General features: G+C 43.3%; 1 protein-coding gene across 1 annotated transcript in view; it reads left to right on the top strand.

Annotated features, from left to right (window-relative positions):
• The window catches only part of Arfgef3 (ARFGEF family member 3), a 164761-nt gene that overhangs the window by 78549 nt on the left and 65024 nt on the right, over positions 1-21188 (top strand). The window contains exons 7-11 of the mRNA XM_052751124.1: positions 4725-4847; positions 8387-8429; positions 9050-9128; positions 16716-16820; positions 17667-18000. Coding sequence (XP_052607084.1) covers positions 4725-4847; positions 8387-8429; positions 9050-9128; positions 16716-16820; positions 17667-18000 — 684 coding nt within the window. The remainder of the gene's footprint in view (positions 1-4724; positions 4848-8386; positions 8430-9049; positions 9129-16715; positions 16821-17666; positions 18001-21188) is intronic.

The raw sequence follows: 21188 nt of genomic DNA, 5'->3' as shown, positions 1-21188 counted from the left end.
ACCAAAACACAAAACAAAAAAATATGAGGGAGGAAAAAGAAAGGTAGTTTTCCATGTATGCCAGGCTTATGAAGACGTTTCCTTAAAGCTGAGATCTAAAAGAAAATACAGCAAACTTCTCTATCTGGCATTATTGCCCAAATTAAAATATACACATATGCACTTTTCTCTCTCTCTCTCTCTCTCTCTCTCTCTCTCTCTCTCTCTCTCTCTCTCTCTCTCTGTGTGTGTGTGTGTGTGTGTGTGTGTGTGTGTGTGAGAGAGAGAGAGAGAGAGAGAGAGAGAGAGAGAGAGAGAGAGAGAGAGAGAGAGAGAGAACCAATTTGATGAGGTTCCTCTTTTCATATACCCACCACTACAGGTACCTGTTAGGAAGGAGACCTCTTTCAGAAACAATAAGAAATGGCCTGGTGACTAATCCATCACCATGATTCCTCATACAGTTTAGACTCACAGTGATAACCAAAGCTTGTCCAGTTCTCTTGTGATTAACAAGCATTTACTGTCTTCTCTATATAGAAGACATTGCTTCCTAATAGTTTAATCTCTGATCCTACTTCCTCACTCTTATTCATTTGTACCATTTATTTTTTCAACTGGAGAAATATGAGCTCTTCTCTCCATAGAACTAATGATTCAGTATCACACACATACACTTTTTTTGTGTGTAGCAATGCCATTACCTCTCTTCAGACAGGCAAAAGAAAGTTGAGTGCATGTTCAGTGAAGTGAAAGTTATGTGTACTTTACAAAGTTAGGCAAGTTTCTCTTGAAACATCTCCTTTTAAATGTGTACGTAGTTGGGCCAAAATATCCTGAGTACTATGTACCTCGGTGCTACTTCATGGTGAGTTTTGCCTGGGACTGCCATTTGTCACCCTTAACCAGTGATGTAAAGCTCTGTTTCTTGTGCTTACCTGCAGACTCGTGTTTTCCGGTTCTTTTTCTCCTTAGGGAGATTTTTTTGTCTTTGTTTTCATTAACCGTCCGTGCTATAATGACATGTCTAGCATGTCATAAGCTGGATGTCCACACATGCAGGACATGATCAAAATGTGCATTGTGGCTTTTTTTCACTGATCTGTGTCTCCATGTACTCCCTGGTGATCAGGGGCCTGTGATTTTTTTCACATGCTATTTCAGTTGGCCTTTCCGCACTTCTGGCCAGGGTACTGGCTTGAGGCTTTTCAAGATTCATATGACAGATGCAAAGAGCACAATGGGTAGAATGATTCTGGAAGAAGGAAGAGAGGAAGCCGCAGCTCCTCTGCAGAAACTCAGCCTGCCTTTGGATGTGGCATTCTCTTGGCTCCTTTTTCCAAATGTGCTTATTTTTAGTATTGCCTTGCAGTAAAAGAAGTAAAGCTTTCATGCAATTTTTAAAAATCTCTCTGGTGTTGAATACAGTGTTCAAATTTAAAAATATAAACCCTATTTCTGTTAACTAACTAGTTTAACAACTTACCACTACAGAAAGCTTAAACTATTTTTTGCCAGGTGGTGGTGGCAGCGCACGCCTTTCATCCCAGTACTCAGGAGGCAGAGGCAGGTGGATCTTTGTGAGTTGGAGGCTAGCCTGGTCTACAGAGTGAGTTCCAGGACATCCAGGGCTGTTACACAGAGAAACCCTGTCTCAAAAAGAAATTTTAAAAAAAGATAAGAAAGAATTTTATTTTGTTTTATTTTTGCCATTTCATACATAAATACAATGCATTGTGGGTATATCCAGCCACCACCATGACCAATTACCCTCTCAGAGTAGCTGATGAAGCATTTTGTTCTAAACACTTAAAAAGAGATGCCAGAAAGAAGTGATACTGTTTGTATTTAATAGTATATCTCTTTGTCATATTCAGCATTACATTTCCAAATTTGACAGAATAAGCTTCTTAAAATAACAGTTTTTTCTTCACTGAGTAAATGCGTTCATCATTTCCCTTAATGAAAAACTTCTTGTGATAAGTCCTGGTCCATGTTATTCTCTTAATATTAACAACTAAGAACAGTGTGACATTTACACTAAGAAAAAATACATTTGGTATTTGCAAAGTTCTTCTCTATTTATTAGAACATTGTGCTATATAAAGTTTGATTTTCTATGGATGCTTTCTTTCACAGGTTTCAAGGGACTGATATCATGTCTTAAAGGAGTTGGGCTAGTGTGTATGGCTTGGAGTTCAGGAGAATTTATGTTAAGTCTATGGTTGAGCTTTCAAAATGGCTACTCTTTCAAATGTAGTGCTTTCATGGATTAAGAGTCCTCTTTGAATATATGTGAAAACTTATTTTAAACATCAAAAGTTACAAAGATTTCCTGAAAACGTGTAAGGAAACCATTAAATTATGAGATCAATGGCATTTGCATGCCTAATTATAGTCCACAAAGAAATTGGTTTCATCAAAGTGCAGTGCTACACTCATTTAAAAGTAATTTCAGAGTTTTAAAGTTATTTTATCATATCCCAAAGAATAAGCTCTGGAGATTAAAACATCACCCTAAAGCAATATAAATTATTGTCTTGAAATCTATTATAATCCATAATTATTTGAGAAAATGAACACATACCTTTAATATCAGCACTCAGGAGCCAAGGCAGAGCTCTTTGAGTTCAGGCCAGCCTAGTTTATGTAGTTAGTTCTTGGCCAGGCAAGGCTACATAATGAGACCTATTTCAGAAAAAAAAATTAAGATTCTCGTGTCCTAAATAGTTGTACAAAAAAAAATTTTGTAACTTGTTCCTATTTTTTTAACTATAGAAGAACCCATCTAGACCAATATCCAAATCCAGTATTAAGTTTCAAATGTCCTTTGGGAAATATTAAATAGTATGTAAGGTATGAATTAAACTTTAAAAATACTTATTTTGTGGAGTTAAGGATTGTGGGTAAATGGAATCCCAGGATATACAAAGCCGGAATTCCAACCCAACACTGAAAAATAATAATAAAAAGAAAACATTAGCTTTTGGTTAATTTTACAAAAAGACTATTGTAGTGTGACATGCCAAGAAACTTCTCATATCTTGAGCAGTAGCAACAACAAGGATTAAAATTCTCTCTCTTTCATCTCAGATATCAGTCATCAAATTAAATTTTCCATTTGGGGGTGATCCTCTGTTTTTATTAGCGCCCATGAGGAGCTGTTCCTAGAAGAATAATTTCAGTTTATTCAATTCTTTTGTCTTTCTGTTTACCTCTTTGTTGAAGGACACATGGCCTTATGGAGAGAAAAAAGCAGGCAAATTTTGAGCAGGCATTCATTGCTAGGCCCATCCTTAGAGCTTCGAGAATTTGAGGCCATGAACCTTCAAAAGCCATGACATGACATTCAGAGTTGTTATCAAGTAAGAGATCCCCCACCCCCCACCCCAAATCTAGGATTTCCCCATAACTAGCCACCAACAATCCTCTTTAGTTTTAACTAGAGATTCAGAACCACAGATCCAAGGAGGCATCGACTGGCCTGTTCACACAGCAGAAAAAGGGACAGAAAACAGGCAGAAAAGTGGCACTGTGTATCTTTCCCTCACAGTAGGGCAGGTAGTTCTCTGGCTCTCAGTTGGCAGTGTGGCTTATGAGACTGAGCGTAGCCGGAAGTTTCTCCTGTCCCACCCGGCCCTGTGGTCCCGCAGCCGCTTATAAAATAATAACTCCAAAGTTTAATATTAATTGCAAATTCTATGGCCTATTGGCCCAAGCGTCTTGCTAGCTAGCTCTTACAACTTAACTCAACCCATAACTCTTAATCTATGTATCCCCACATGTTCTGTGGCTTTAACTGAATCCATTACCTGTTGCTCCTTGGACAGCAGTTTGGCGCCTCCCTTTACTCTCCTTTCTCCTTTCACGATCTCTCTTGGATTTTCCTGTCTGGCTCCATCCTGCCCTGCCATAGGCCAATGCAGCTTTATTTGTCAAGCAATCAGAGCAACACATATTCACAGCCTACAGAAAGACATCCCACAGCAACTGAGTATCGCCTCATGGGTGCAGGATCACCCCTGCTATGGAGCCCCCCATCTCAGTAGAAGGCACTGTTAGTGAAAGAACTCTGTGAACAAGGTTTGCAGCGTTTCCTCAGAGGACACACTCCATGACAGGGCTCCCTGCATGTAGGGAAGCCCAAGCCTGTGGCTTCCCTCCCAATCTTCTGAGTTGGAACACAGTACCCCTGAGTCAGGGGCCGCTCAGTGTCCAGGAAACACCTCTTCCCACAAGTCATTCTACCTTGGTGATTGTTCTTAGGACACAGCAACAGTTCACACACACTCAAACTCATTACACCTCCGAGATTTCCCACGCCCAGCGCTCTTGTGAAACAAATGGTGCTTTCTCCGGCCATCTGAGCTTCTCTTAGAATTGTTGGGGTCACAAAACCCCCCACAGATATGTATTCCCCTGTGAAACTCAGAAACGCGAGACTATGACAGTGGTGATGGTCAGGGAAAGGGTTCTGTGAATGCTTAAAAACAAATGTCCAGAGGGCTTTAATATGGCTAGGTATTTTTTATTAATAAATAATTTAGAGTCAAGCTGACTTGCCCTTTCAGAAGGATTTGGAGGCCAGAGCAAGAGGACCCTGAGTTCAAGGCCAGCCTCAGGTACAAGAAAGTGAGAGCTTGTTTAACAAGCTGGCATTCTCTCTGCGGAAGGCCGAGGACTGTCTGGGATAATGGGCTGTCGGGCGTGCGTACGTGCGTGCATGACTCCTGTCTCCTCCCCAGGTGTGCATCGAGACCTACACCTGCAGCTGTCACCAGCGCAGCATCAACACGGCTGTGCGCGCGACTCTCAGTCAGATGTTGAGCGACCTGACCTTACAGTTACGGCAGAGGCAGGAGAACACGGTGAGCTCATCACGTTGCATGTCTAACGCGGGTTTGGTGATGACATATGTTACTGCATGTTATATGTCCCAGGCACTGGGCCTGTACCACCATGTCTGCTGTCCCCTGAAAACACTGGGAAGTACTTTTTATTGGGACGTTTATTTATATAAATTTAGCTATATAGAAATTTTCCTATTTTGCCCCCAAAATATGAAGTGCTCTTCCTTATGGTTTTTTTGTAGTAAACTACAATGAAATTTTGATCATTTAAGTTTTTACAGTTTTTAAGAACTTTTCCTATTAAATATTTTTGTTAAAAATATTATATAGGTGACTAGAGAGATGGCTCAGCAGTTAGGAACACTGGCTGCTCTTCTAGAGGACCTGGGTTCAATTCTGAGCACCCACATGGCAGCTCACAACTGTCTGTAACTCCAGTTCCAGGGGATCCAATCAATGGCTTCTTCTGGCCTCCTCAGGCACCAGGCACACATGTGGTACACAGATATACAGGCAGGCAAAGCATCCATACACAAGAAACAGTTTTTAAAACTTTAAAACATACTATGGCAGTTAACTTGTAAAATGGGGGGCGAGGGGAGTAGCAGTTCATTGCATGCTATGAGCTTGGATGCAATTTCCTGGATTAACTAAAGTGACAGAAGGATGTCCCCCCACCTGCCGGGGCCAGCAATGTTAAAGCTAAGTATCTGGTGACCTCAAAACCCACTAGAGCTTTCTGCTCTAAACCTGTACAGATTGCCTAACACAAGCCTCCAGGGGATGAAAGTCACCTTTTGGTATGTGTTTTCTTCTAGGGATGTCAATAAGTGACACAGCTTCAAAACTAATGTTTTGCTCCGACTTTCAAATCGGCCTCTGTAATGATAACTCGTTAAAATTCCCATAAAACCCAACAAAGTGCTCACTGAGATGAAGCTCATTATTGTTCAGGGTAGGCAGTCTCAGTTGGGGTTGGAGATCTCCACAGACAGAGATGGGTTTTCAGCTGTTCAATTTCAAATATTCCTCATTTTTTTTACTTCAATTGTTTTCTAATTTTTGAGGAAACTATGGACTTGAAGGGAACCCTACAGATAGTCAAGTCCACTTTCTGCATTCCTTATTTTACAGACGAGATGCGAAAGCCTGGAGAGAGATAATTGAGCTATAAAGTTAATGAGTTGTCCTTGAAGGAAGCAAAGTTAAGCCCTGGCCTCTGACTCCCAGGCCACATTCTCCATCCACATGTGCTCTGGCAGCTAGTGCAGACAAGCATCAATAATTTAGAAAAACAAATACTGATTATTTTTTTTTCCTTTTGTATTTGCTATACCCAAAGCCCAAATTTCTGATAAACTAAAATATCAGTTACTTTAGATAACCCTTTGTTGGAAGTGATCTCGTTTATCCTATGATTTTGGATATGATGGGTATAGGAATGTTGGCTCAAAAGAGTCTATAAATGGAAAACATATTAGGAGAGAAGGAATTTCAGATGCTAGAATTTCCAAAATAATGTCATATTTCGTTCTTGCTAACTCGTAACACAATTGAATAGTCTACCATTAGTAATGCCTAAGATTTTTAAATAAAACATTTAAGTGCAATATTTTAAAGTGCAATATTTTAAAGTACTCCAAATTATGATCATTTAATTTTATTTTTGGAACTGTAACTAGAGGACAGTCATCATGATGTTTGGGGCAAAGGTCAACTGTATCTGTGATAGAACATGCTATCTAGCCCAGCAGTATAGTAGGCTAAATCATTTTGGGTTTTATGTATATAATTTATGTCACACAATGACAAAAATCATTTAGCAGTGACATTCTCAGAGTATGTCCCTATCATTAAATGGTACATAACTACGTTAGGTGGTAAGTCACGTGCCTCAGCCTCCTAGTGCTTAGGTCTCCCTCAGAATGGTAGCAGGGACAGCTGAGGAGGTCTGGTTGTACGCTGCAGATGCTATATGTCTCTATCCTGTGTTTTATGTGACCAGTCAGCCTGCTGGTCCTGCTCATCACTGACCGTCTAGACTCACCCCAATCAAAGGCAAGATCTAAAATCATGTGGAAAATTGCTGTTCCCCATAGACTTCCTTTGTATTACTCAGGCAGTCCTTTGGAGATGGATTGCCTGTTTAAATGAAATTCTCAGGATGGTAACCTTTGAAGCATTTGTGATGTCTAGCAGAGGGAACTGTCAGTTTTTTCCACCTAAAAATTAGATGCTTTTTCAAAAGCAATTAAAGGGGCGTGGCTATCAGAATGATAATGTTCTCTCCACGGAATTTGTGCAGACCCCCGGGGGACACTCAGGGACACCTGGGAAGAATGTGTATATTCTGTAGCATGACTCCTCCCTGGAAAGACACCCTGGGCCAACTCAGAATTAGGAAGACCTGGATATGGCAGAAAGACAATGAATAATGTGGAATGCAAAGGTATTAGCATAAAGTCCACCTTCCACATAATGTCTGCAGCCCCCCACCCCTCCCCCAGGCCAGATTGCAGTTCTGATTTTGTATCCTTATAAATGCTGAGTTATCATCTCACTTTATTATTGAATTACTTAGATGACCAAATGCATTGCTGGCTTATAAGCTGCTGATCTTTCAAAGTGAAATTGCCACGTATAAATATCTGGTGGCTGGGCTATCTGTATACCTCTACTTTTAAGTGTTATTCTGTTGCATTCTCTTAGAAAATGTCTTAGAGACACCAATGTAACAGCTCACAAAGTCTGCTGTGGAAGCAGCTGAATTTGCAGATTTTGAATACAGAGCAGTAGACTGTAGTGAGTCTTAAAAATGCAGCACTGTGGCATGATTTACATATCAGATAGCTAATTGGCATGAAAATGCCCTTCTTATCAAACCAATCCTTCTGTGGAGAGGTAGGAAGACTGAGTTACCTCCTTCCCATTCTCAGGTCTGCGATCACTGAGTTATGCTTGCCATGAAAACATGAGCCATCTTACCTGTAAGCCTTTCCCTTTCTGTTTTTCCTAGGTGGTATCTCTGCTCTAATAGTTCTGGATCTACCTAGAGACCACCAAGCCAGGCTGTTTGACAGTCACAAGTTAATATGATCCCCCATCAAACAGGAAGGTGGTACTTTGAGCTATGTTCATCTTTGAACCTGTATCCCCAAGTAGAGCAAGGATGATTCTTCTCATGGCTGTGTCTAGATCTGTTAGGACCAGGAATAGTGTGTCCTGTCACCTTGTGATGAGTTATTGTCTGTACAAAGATTAACTCACCTCTTCATGTAGACATTGCCCAAGTTCTAGCCCAGCAATGAAAGAATACCACGGGGCTTAAAATTCCAAAAGGTGTTTGAACTCTTGAACAGTTTATTTTGGAACTGACACCCTCACAGTCTTTCTCTTCAGGGTCATGAGCTGTGAAATGCTTCCAGCATGCTTGGGTACGACATCCGAACCCAGAGTCCTCAGGACGCCATTTGGTTTCCTAGAACTTTGCATTGTCTAAGAATCAGGACTTTTCTTGTCTGAAGCTCCTAATTGTCTCTATGTGTCTCCCTCACTAGATAATTGAAAACCCAGATGCCCCGCAGGACTTCGGGAGTCAAGGTATTGGGTTTAGTTTTTACTAGACCTTTTAAAATGGTTGGGGTGTAAGAATACCTACTTGGCGCGTGGAACTGAGGATATAAAGATGGTCCAAGCTCTGCCTGGCTTCGCCTTGCTTAGTATTATCTAACCAACTGCTGTTTTCCTTCTGTTCCTACAGTCTCCTGTGCCAACCGTGTGAGGGAGATTAGCACTTTACATCCCTCCCTCCCCTCCCTTCTTGTCTGTCTTTCTTGTTTTGATACAGGTTTAATTGCTAAAATGAGACTTGAGCAGGGAGTTCTAGAAACCTGAGTGGCATGTAACGTTATTGTTTTAGAATTATGTTGTTTTTTTTTTTTTTTAATTCATCCACACAGCTTTGCATTGACTGTAGAAGGAATTTACTTATAGTGAGAGAGAATCTTTTATTTTCTCCCCGGGTCATCTTTTGTTTGTTTTACATTAAAGAGGAGTGGCTCTATTCCATTCTCCTCTTTCCTATGATGGCTCTGGTACCCTAAAAGAGGCCTCATATCTAAAAGTCATCAAAACCCATCGAAAGCACAGGATGGGAAGGGCATTGAAGGAGCTTCTGATGCCCACCAGTGTCTAATGCTTGCACCTCCTCTGTTTTGAAGGCTTAACAGTAGAGGCCCTTTGTGATGATGTTGTCTCTGTCCTGGCTGTCCTGTGTGAGAAGCTACAAGCCTCCATAAAGTAAGTCCTCTTCCATCCTGGCTCATATCCAACAGTTGTTCATTTTGAAGCAACTTCTATCTACAGCATCATAGAAGCCATAGAGTATCCATCTGTTCAGTAGTTCCCTCCCACGGAGAGTTCCCTGTCATTCCTGAGAAACATAATCAGAGATCTCTGTCCATCCCAGATTATTAAATGCCATTCCGAAAGTGTATCATTGTCTGAAGTGAAAGGGGGGAACAATACTTAAAAAGAAGAGTGAGTCCCTTGAGCCCAAAGCTGAGTAGAGAGTGGGGGGAGACAGAGCTGGAGGCTGTAAGAGCAGGTCCTGACTGCCGGGCAGTGGTGGCGCATGCCTTTAGTCCCAACACTCCGGAGGCAGAGGCAGTCGGATCTCTGTGAGTTTGAGGCCAGCCTGGGCTACAGAGTAAGTTCCAGGACAGGCACCAAAGTTACACAGAGAAACCCTGTCTCGAAAAACCAAAAAAAAAAAAAAAAAAAAAAAGAGTAGGTCCTGACTTGCCTGACTTGGGCATGACTCTGCTGTATGACTGACTGCCAATGACCTTTCTCATGGGACCCGGCCGGACTTTTGTGCTCTGTTAATGATAAGGCTGAATTATGTAGGCTTTTTTCTAACATTCTCTATTCTGGTCCTTAGCTTTTGACTCGGTAGAGAGTACAAGCACGCTGTTTATACTTTCTAGACAATAATTGATATTTTATATATTATTATATAGCGGGTAAAATAATATTATATGTCATATAAAATATTTCAGTATTATTGTAGGAACAAATGTGAAAACTTCCTTAAAAGTCAACTGATGCCCACCCACTAAGATCACCAGGAACACCTCAGGCTAACAAAATTAGACTTACTAACTTGTCACAGTGAGCACACACTCCCTGGGAAACTAAAGAGTACCCAGTAAAAGTGGATTAGGAAAGACCATAATTTTAGTTTGAGTTAGGTGATTTTACAGTAAAATAAGAGTTATGTTCAAGGATTGAGTCTTGTCAGGATGTACAGTCAGTTCTAGCATTGGGCGTCTTAATTTCTATGTAGTCTATGAAGAAACAGTTGGTGGCTGGGTTGTCACTAGAGAAGTAGGCACCTCTCACGGGAGGGGATTTGGTCGCCTTCATGGGTACACCCTCTGTACTTCCCTTAACTATGGTTCAAGAGTGGTTGTCCACGCACCTCCAGCTAGCCTGATCACAGTCGTGCAGAGGTCTTGTCTGTTCTTAACATCCGAGGGCAATATTGATGTTCATCAGAAAGGTTCGTCTGGCTGGTAGCAATGAGGGAGCTGCCACTATAAAGATGCATCCTCCCCATCCCCACCCTCTCTAAGTCTTGGCACTGAGCGAGTACGGCAAAGGACACCAAAACTTTGAAAGACATAGAACGATGGATAAGTGAAACTTTTTAACAGCTTCATAAGGGAAAAATAAAACCTCGAGATTTTTAATTGTACAGACGTCTGTTTGTAATCATGGTGATTTATAATTAAAATATAGCCATCAGGATATGTCAGAATGAGCCTGGAAGTCTATAAATGATAGAAGTAAACTGTATACTGTTCATTGGTAGAAAAAAAATCTTCAGTTGGGTCCTATAAATAAATGCCTGGCCCTAAATTTATGATTCTTTGTATGCTGCTGGCTCCTACATGAGCCACAAAGACCTGGAAGGGGATCATATAATCTGGCTTATCCAGGACATCCAGGTTTTTCTCCTGGTGTATAAGTATTACAGGCATTTATTTTTGATAGCTTTAAGGAAGTAGTAGTATGTGTGGAGTATTATACGCTGCACTGTGACTGGCGTGTAGTAGATATTTGATATGTTCTGGTTCTAAACTGGTGTGTGTGCTCTGGGAATTGCTGGCACTAATCTACTTTCTGATGGAGTTGGGAACATTGACATTTTTAATGACAAAAATTGGTCTGTAGTTTTTTTAGGAAAGTGGCAAGCACAAGCCTACAAAACCAAAGGGCAGAAGTGCCCATCAGCCATTGACGACATTTCTTAACTCCATGATCTGAGGAGAGGCTTTAAATGGGAAAGCAATTGCTATGGCCTAGAACACATTTTTCTCTTGAGTCCTAGACAGCGTTAGGCAGCCTGGCACTCTGCTTCATGGTTTTGACGGGATGTGCAGTCTTGGGTTTTTGATGCACTGCCCCTGATCACAATCCTGCCTCTGGAATTTAATTGCTTATAGTCTCTGCCAATAATTTTAGTACCCTAAGGGGAGGGGGTGGGTTTGCTAAAGAAGCTGGGGCGCTGCATGCTTAGAGTCGTGGAGGCACCCCATACTTCTCTGTTGACACTGTAGTATTCATCCCTTTCTTCTTGAATGTTCATGTTTGTGTGCTCTCTTCTGATTCTACCCCCTCAATTCCTTCTTTTCTATTAGCTAAACCTGACATTTCGTCTATCTTTTAAGTAGCTCTTTTTTTTTTCTCTGAAATTCCAATGGGCAGTCTTTGTCCTAACGATCATTTTCAAAATGGGACCCCAGGTACCTCCGAGGGCTTAGTCTCATAGAGATGTGTGTGTGTGTGTGTGTGTGTGTGTGTGTGTGTGTGTGTGTGTGTGTGTGTGTGTGTGTGTGTGAGATATACTGCGTCTCTCCGGAGAACTCTGAAATACATTGAGGTACTCAGTACATCTCACCCACAGGCCTTGGAGATGTGCTATTAATAGCGTTCTGTATTAGACAAGCTGAGCTACATGCTCTCTCTCTCAGCTCAAGAGTTTTTCAGAGAATAATTGGGCTTAGAGTGGCACGAGATTCCTTCTCTGTCTGTCATCTGCCACTCTGTCCCAATCTCCCACTCCAAAGAATGTCAGACAGGAATCTGTCTGTACCAAAGAAGGCTCGGAGTCCATAAAGCTGGCCAGAGTGGCCATATGGGTTGTGCTAATTCTACTCCAGCTCTTACATAATTGCTCGCTTCCTTCTCTTGTTTTTCTAATTAAATACAAATCTGGACCAAAGGGGAGCAAACATTTGGAGGGAAAAAAAAAAAAAAACATTTAAAACCCAACACTGTGACAACTCCTGTGACATGCTGAAAGTGCTGCTGATTATCTTCCCAGGAGATAACCTCCCTGGCTGGGCGGCCACTCAGCTGTATGGCCAAGCTGTCCACTGCGGAGAATTGTTCTGCTTGGATGTGTACCTGGGAAGACCTGAGCGATGAGCAGGCAATGAGACAACCAGCTGATAATCTGCCAATTATGAAATGCTCTAACGAAAGACCAAGAGGAGTAGCTCCCAGCCCTCCTAAGTACACAATCCCCCCCCCCCCCCGCACCCCCATGTATTTTGGAAAAGGTAGCTAGGTTCTAGGCTCTTCCCCACTCCATACATCCAAGTGTTTGCCTGTAAGTACACAAGTCCGAAAGGCTTGCGCACTGTGCACATGATCAAAGGTCTCTACGCGAGGCGCATGCGTGGAAGATGCTGAGATTTTCAGTGGCTCCATTTCCTAGCATGACCCATGCAAGACCATAAATACCTGCTTTGCAGACTGCTGCAGCCCACATTTAAGCTGTTGTACAACCTCCAAGGAGACTCCAGGGCTAGTTTTCCTTGGCTTATACCTTCCTGTCAGTGAGGCTGATGTCTGGGGCCTACAGTGTTCCTCAGCCACCTTTGCAAACATTCACGATAACCCCGACTGCTCATCATCTCCCTCCTAGACTTATTCCTGGTGGCTTCAGAAATTGAGAACCTTTACTTTCTACCTTTAGTTTTACAATCCTAGACAAACAGTTTGTGAAAGATATTTTTGCATTGGGACATTGAATCTTAAAAATGACCCCAGTTTGTCATCAGAAAAATTAACCCAAGACACAGTGATCCTTTCAGAATTGGGTTTTCAAAGAAGCTTGTAATTGGCAGTATGACTCCAATGTTCAACCCTCTCCAGTCTGTTCAAACAAAATTTTTGCGTGGCCAGAACTTCAAACATCTTAGCTAGTCTATAGGGCCCATCCTTCTCTGGTGTCTCCATCTCTCGAATTCCCATTCCTTTATTTTTTAAAAAACAAATCTCATGTATTCCAGACTGGCCCCCGATCCTTATATACAGCTACAAATGACCTTGACCTCCTGCCTCAACTCCGCAAGTGCTGGGATTACAGACATGCCTCACTGCGCCTGGCTTCTAGCCCAGCTCTTGCAAACATGATCCTCACATCCTGTGCTTCACCGATGAAAACCTCCCAGGCCAAACCGCTCCCCCTCTCTCTGCCCTGCGTTTGTGCGTACTCTCTTGCACAACTCCACGATGCCACGGATACCTGCTTGAACTTCGGGGCTGTACAAAGGCAGCGTTTCCTATCACATTCCTCCTGGGCCTTTCTGAAGGGGGCTTCTCCTATGCAGTACCATAGAAACCTATGTTGAGTGATTCATTTATAGCACTTGACATCAGTGCTTGAGCTATGTGCCTCTCTATCTCGTCCCACAGTGAAGAGAGTGCTAGTTTTGGAGCAGTGAAAAGCTGAGGAAATGTGTAGGAGCGAGGAGCTAGAAATGTGAATTTTTTGTTTTGTTTTGGTTTGGTTTGGTTTTTTTTTCGAGACAGGGTTTCTCTGTGTAGCTTTGCGCCTTTCCTGGAACTCACTTTGTAGCCCAGGCTGGCCTCGAACTCACAGAGATCCACCTGCCTCTGCCTCCCGAGTGCTGGGATTAAAGGCGTGCGCCACCACCACCACCTGGTGAAATGTGAAGTCTTTACTTGGCCTGCAAAGGGTTACTATTTCTTGTCCTTCTGATTCTTCTAATCAAATTGTAATCATTATTGTCCTGCTGTTAAATGGTAATAACTTCTGTGGCAACTCATCCTTTATCCCCTTCTCTCTGATCCTCAGAGTGTATGTACAAATGTAGGCAGCATTCTCTTTTCAGTGTGTTGACATTAACCTTGTCGTGTGCGGGACAAAGATCTTTTAGACTGTGGGTTGGTGAACTTCTTCTGTAAAAGGCCATATAGTGTGTTCCCTGATGGGCTTTTTTCTTTTCTTTTCTTTTTTTTTTTTTGGGGGGGGGGGGGGGGGGTTTCGAGACAGGGTTTCTCTGTGTAGCTTTGCGTCTTTCCTGGAACTCACTTGGTAGACCAGGCTGGCCTCGGACTCACAGAGATCCACCTGGCTCTGCCTCCCGAGTGCTGGGATTAAAGGTGTGCGCCACCACTGCCCTTTAAAATATAAAGACACTTTTAAATTCACAGGGTTTGGCCTCCAGCCAGTCAGTTTTAGAGTCTGAAGTTGGTTTGGGTATTATCAAAGAACCATCCCCAACCTCTGTCTCACTCTGCTTGTCTTGCAGTGACACGATCTTTGTGAGTTTGGCGGGAGTGTGGACTTGTGGCCTCTAGGACAGACGGGCAGATTCCTTTTCCCTCTTCCTAGCTTCTAAGCCTTCCAGTTTGCTCTTACAGCCTGCTTTCCCCTTTCCTCCCTTTCCCCCTCCTGCTGTCGGGAACCACCTAACTGTTGAGAACACTAGTGTAGCTAGAGTTTTCCTGCCTGGGCCACGGTTAGGACAAATCTCTCTCACCTGCCAGTCCCACACTCAACCAAGTCAACACACAGAGACTGATATTGCTTACAAACTGTATGGCCGTGGCAGGCTTCTTGTTATCTAATTCTTCTATCTTAAATTAACCCATGTCTATTAGTCTATAAGTTGCCACATAGCTCGTGGCTTACCGGTACCTTACATCTCCCTTGTCGTGGTGATGGCTGGCAGTGTCTTTCTGTCTCCGCCTTCCCCTTCCCAGAATTCTCTTCTCTGCTTGTCCCACCTACACTTCCTGCCTGGCTACTGGCCAATCAATGTTTTATTTATTAACCAATCAGAGCAACACATTTGACATACAGAACATCTCACAGCACACTAGCCTTCTTTCCTGGCATTTATTTTAAACTAGAAAAAAAAAAACCAGGAACAACCGAATATTACTATTATTGTCAGATTTCTCCTTTTCTGGACAGTCTACTCCATAAGAGACTCTTGCATCATTCCTCTTTAGAAGATTTGAACCTCGATTAAATGTGTCTTTGAAATTAAGTTTTATCCTCCCTATGAGTCTCGTGACATACTAGAATTTTAACACCCTTTGGTGACGCTGAGAGGAAACATAAGAATGTGCTTCCTGCAGAGTTGTCTGTTTCTTTACTAGCTTATCAAGACAGCCCATAATGATGGCTGCCCCTAAATAAATATAGGGGCTGTACAAAGGCAGCGTTTCCTTTCACATTCCTCCTGGGCCTTTCTGAAGGGGGCTTCTCCTATGCAGTACCATAGAAACCTATGTTGAGTGATTCATTTATAGCACTTGACATCAGTGCTTGAGCTATGTGCCTCTCTATCTCGTCCCACAGTGAAGAGAGTGCTAGTTTTGGAGCAGTGAAAAGCTGGAGAGATGGCTCAACAGTTAGGAGCTCTGGCTGCTCATCCAGAGGATCTGGGTTTAGTTCCCAGCACCCACATGGTGGCTAACAACTGTCTGTAACTCCAGTTCCAGGGGGATCCAACACCACCCTCTGGCCTCCAAGAGCACCAAGTACACACATAGTACACAGACATGCATGCAAACAAAATAGCCCTGCAAATAAATTAAAAATTGTAAAACATGTTTCCTTAATAAAGAAAGAAGAAATATGGATGATGAATCAGCTAAGTGTTAGCTAGTGAGATAACATGGCGGTCTGGAGGGGTCATGTCAGTATTGAAGTACTTGCCTAGCATATGTGAGGCCCTGGCTTTAATCCCTAGCACAAAGAATAAAAGGAAGCTATGGCACAGGAGAGACAGGAAAAGAAAAGATAGTATAAATGGTTTCTTAGAAAATGAAGGCATCAGTGATAATTAGCTTCTCTGGCATATACAGGTTTGGCTAACATGTCACTCACCATTTGTACACTGACTGTAGAAAATGTACTATCATGATATAAGATGTGGATATGACAAGCTGTGTGTGAGGGGCATAAAATAAGGTCATTCTGTTTCACACTCTGTTTTACAAAAGCTCAGAAACCGTTCTCCAAAGCTTACTCATTTCCCCAGATCAGCCTAATGCTCTCACTTTCTTAGGGCTGCCATCATGGGGAACCAAAGGCTGGGTGCCTTGCACGGGGGAACTGTTATCTCCTAACTGTTCTGGAGGCTGACATATCCAGATCAGGGTAGTTCCTCCTGAGCACTGTCAGAGGACTAGTCCACACCTCCACCTCTACCTCCCCACTTGCCTTGTGGAGAGCCGTCCCCCTATGTCTCTTCCTCCACCCTTCCCTCTCTGCGTGCCTCAGTGTCCAGAGGTTTTCTTTCTGGGGACGCCTGTTATGTTGGATTAGGGCCCGCGCTGATGCAGTCCCTTTAACTTTGCTCCAGAGAAGACCACCTGCTCAGCTGCTGGGGGTTAGGACTTCAGTCCGAGGGACAGAGCTCTACTGACGACCCCGACCGCGCATCCCCTCGGGTGATGCCTGAAGTTTGTCCGGGTTCAGCCCCAATGCCACCTCTCTCATTTTGCCTTGTGATTTGCCTGCCTTTGTGTGTTGTCGTTTTTGTGCTTTCACAGTGATAGCCAGCAGCTGCAGCTTCTGTACCTGGAATGCATTCTCTCCGTGCTCAGCAGCTCCTCCTCCTCCATGTACCTGCACAGGGGCTTCACTGACCTCATCTGGTGAGCATAAACTCCTGATGGCCCCATCCCAGCCATGGACTGCTGTAGCTGTGTCTCAGTCCTATTCCACAGTACCCATGACCTAGAGATAGTTTCACCTATGTGTGTGTGTCCTCCAGGTAGGAGAATGGCTTTCTTTATGTACATCAGTCCCAATTCCAAAGAGAAACTAGTGGTTAATATAACAAATATGCTTCCAGCAGCCCTCTTAGGCCATTTACATCAATGGGATCATAAGAGACCAGACCAAGCGACTTCTGGGTTCCCAGTTTGTTCTAAAAAGCATATAAATAATATCAGGAATATACATGGAGCAAGAAATTCTAACCCTGAACTTATCTCTAGCTCCACAAGAGTGCTAATTGCCTACTCATGTCCAGAGATTCCAAGAAGTGAAGGCCCAGCAGGCGGCCAATCAGTAGGCCCTAGATTCCGTTTTACTGACAGGGAGGAAGCTGAGTGATGGGTGTCAGTATGGGATTTGAAACTAACACCTTAAATGAGAAACGATTTGGTTATCCATAGTGAAATGAAACTTGATGAGGAAGTCTTTTAGCATTCTGAGCCGTATTTGTTCACACACACACACACACACACACACACACACACACACACACACACACGAATGGCCCTTGAATGCTTCTCTTGACGCTTTATCTAGCTAACACTAACATGAGAAGGGAGGAAGACTCGGTATACTGGGTGTAACATAGGCAAAAGAAGGGAAGAGTAGGGACCCATGCTCTTCCTGGATATTTTTGTGGCAACTACTTGTCTTCCTGCTGGCATTCACATTTTATCACTCGGCTTCTAGTAAGGCCTATTTATCCTCCTGCCTCTTCCCAGGAAAAGCCTCTGCCCTGCTCTCATTGTGATCCTGGGGAACCCCATTCACGACAAAACCATCACCTCGGCTCACAGCAGCAGCACCACCACCAACATGGAGTCGGACTCTGCCTCTCCTGGTGTGTCTGACCACGGCCGAGGCTCAGGCTGCTCTTGCACTGCGCCTACCCTCAGCGGACCCGTGGCCCGCACCATCTATTACCTTGCAGCTGAGCTCGTCCGCTTAGTGGGGTCAGTGGATTCCATGAAGCCCGTGCTCCAGTCCCTCTATCACCGTGTGCTCCTGTATCCCCCACCCCAGCACCGTGTGGAAGCCATCAAGATCATGAAAGAGGTAGGGAGGGGTGGGCGAATGCCTTGGGTTCGCCCACGGGAATCTCTATGCAGGGTCCTACATGTAGGAGCATCTAAACTGTCATCCCTTGTTGGGACATCACTTCTTCCACATGGCATCCAGTAACAAACAATTCTGAAGTGGGTGGGCATCTATTTGGGAGTTGCGATTAAAAAGAAAAGAAAATGTTAGAGACATTCATTGGCTCCAAACTCTTTGGTGATTAGCTATGCATGTGTTAAAAGCACCCAAGGTGCTTCCCAAGGGCACTGTTCAGAGGCAACACCAGATGAGATGCCTCCAAGTCATGGGTGAGACCAGTGCTGCCCTGGGAAGCCAAGCAGATGAATTCCAGCCAGGTTGTTCTGAAAATAATGCCTCTGCTTATAAGACAAAAATGGCAAGTTGGAAAAGCTGGTTACTTAGATACCAAAACGTGCAGGCTTTGCACACAAAACGCTCAGTACCCAGGATGTTTGCTTGTCTTTTTGTGTAGTATTCCCTTGTGTCCCTGTGCCACATACACAGTGTGCCTCTTTGTCAAAGACACAGAGGACATAGGGTTTCTTACCGTACATTCTCTTTCTGGCTCTATCTCCTGCCCAATAATAGGTGTAAAAAAGTATAAAGTTCCTTCCTTTGGTCTTTGGTCTACCCCGTGGTGGTACTTTAGAAGTCCATAGTGGTCAGAGCTAGGACACCAAACCACAGATGCTGTAGCTCTTATGCCCATCTTGAGATTTTAAAAGCTGGAGGTATGGTTCAGTGATACAGTACTTGGTTAGCAGGAAAAAAAAAGGCACTGGGCAATGGGGGGTGGGAGAGATGAGGGGGTGTCTAGGACTATAACTCAGTAGTAGAGTCTTTGCCTAGCATGTACAAGGCTCTGAGGTTTGCTCTCCAATACCACAGGAAGATAAAAAGGTTTTATCTTTTTTGGTGTGTTTGTTGGAGGTCTTTGAGAAGCCTACTTCCTCTGTCCCCTTCCCCTTCAGATTCTGGAGCAATTAACAAGTCCCTTCCAAATTTAGGCATTCAAATACATTATCTAAGTTGAATTAGAGGATAAGGTGGGCTTTCAAAAGAAACTGAGGTTTCAGAGTCCTATCCCTTGAGCTACTGGTATAACTTAGTGTTACAGGACATGCTGAGCATGCATGACGCTCCTTACACAACACCAAAGAAAAATGAAATCCCCATCCCTCAGAGATGCAGTCACCCATCAAGAAAAGGTGGAAGAGAGAGAAGAGGTCTCCTGGAGATGCAACTGTTTCTGAGTAATATTCCAGCTCTTACTTAGGTATATACCTCACTCTGGAAATAGAGGATCATAGCAATGGGATCTGCATTCTACACAACTTCATTAACCACTCTTTAGTGTAACCTCTAAATGACATTTTCTGTAAAGATGTGCAGCATATATGGAAACATAAATCAGTTAGAACTGAATGATTACAAGAATGTTACATATGAAAACTTGTGAGAAGGCAACCCCATACAGTTGGCTAGAGACTCAGCTACTGTATTAAAGTAGAGCACCTAAGAATGAACATCCCAATTCTCTAACCTCGATGGTTGGAAAAACAGAGCAGAATAAATTGGAAGTAGCGAAAAGGAGAGAAAGTAAGGATAAAACAGAAAGTAGTGTGGGAAAAAGCCACACTAGGCAGCTAAGTCATGGTAAGCTGGGAACCTCTCCTTAGAACCCAGGCTCAACAAATGGGAGGAAGTGGTAGATGGGCTGTCCCTGCCCCTGTAGGGAAGGTGGTGACTCTGGGTTGTAACAACAACCAAAGACTTTTTGTTGTTGTTGTTGTTTGTTTTTCAAGGCAGGGTTTCACTATGTAGTTTTGGTGCCTGTCCTGGATCTTGCTCTGTAGACGAGGCTGGCCTCGAACTCACAGAGATCCGCCGGGCTCTGCCTCCCGAGTGCTGGGATTAAACGCTTGTGCCACCGCTGCCCAGCACCAAAGACTTTAAAACAACTTTTGAATAATTGTTTTCGGCAGCGTCTGCTGGCTGGAAGAGCAGACAATGGGATTCATGCTCTGGAAGGCTCCAAGACTATGAATTTTGAGTCTTTGGGTGACTGTTGAACGTGAAGAGCTCAATAAAGAGGAAGAGAGACTTTGGTAGTTGGCAGTGGCCTTGGTGGCGCATAAAAAGGACATGGATTTCCCACCATGGAAAGGGCAGAACAGAGTAATTCTCTTTGATCTAGAACTTGTGCCTGGAGAGATGGCTCCATTGTTTAAGAGCCCACACTTCTTTGTCAGAGATCGGTTCCCAGCCCTCATGTTAAGAAACTCACAGGCTCCGGTTGGGTCTGAATCTGTTGCCCAATTCTGAATCCGTTGCCCAATTCTGAATCCAGTGAGCACTTGCACTCACATGTCCACACATCCTCAGACAAACAGACAGACAGACAGACAGACAGACACACACACACACACACACACACACACACACACACACACACACACACACACTTAAACGAAGTAAAAATCTGTAAAACTTACAGCTAATGTAGACCCTTGTAACATTCCCAAATGTTGCTGAGCCGGGTTTCTCAGGTAAAATCACAATTTCAGATTATGTGTTGTAACTGTAACTGCTGGATGTAGATATGTTGCGTATGACAATTTCAAACTGATATCAGCACTTATGAACAGGGAATGGGCCACAGACTCCTTAAGCATAGATAAAGAACCAGATAACCACTTTTTGTTGTTTTTGGACCTCAGCTTTCTTCCCACACTCAGTGTCTTTGAACTTGTACAGAGTGTCAGAAGTGTACCAAGAGGAGCATCCTGCAAACAGAACCTGCCTTCCTGGGAGTTAATCATGTGGATCTACCAAATACCCAAGAAAAGTTTCATGAATTGATGTAGCAACTCCATAATCCTCCAATAACTTTCTGTAGAACTATCCATGTTACCTCACCTTATTGACCCCATCCCTGCAAAAGAGAATAAATATCTTATTACTTGTATTTTCTGCATTTATTTGAAAAAAGAAGAAAAAAAGCATAACTTCCAAAGAATAAGGAGTCTCAACAAATCATCCCCATCTCTGCAACTCTCTCTGAAGGAACTGCAGAACCAAAGAACTGTAAGAAAATCACTGGAAGAACACGTCAACCGGGAAATTGGTGGCCCATCGCCTACCAGGGGCTGCTTGACTTACAG

Source organism: Peromyscus californicus, unplaced genomic scaffold, assembly GCF_007827085.1.
Source record: "Peromyscus californicus insignis strain IS unplaced genomic scaffold, ASM782708v3 Scaffold_22__1_contigs__length_63687245, whole genome shotgun sequence".
Taxonomy (NCBI): domain Eukaryota; kingdom Metazoa; phylum Chordata; class Mammalia; order Rodentia; family Cricetidae; genus Peromyscus; species Peromyscus californicus.
The sequence above is the reverse complement of the archived record's forward strand: the minus strand, read 5'-3'. Positions and strand labels throughout refer to the sequence as shown.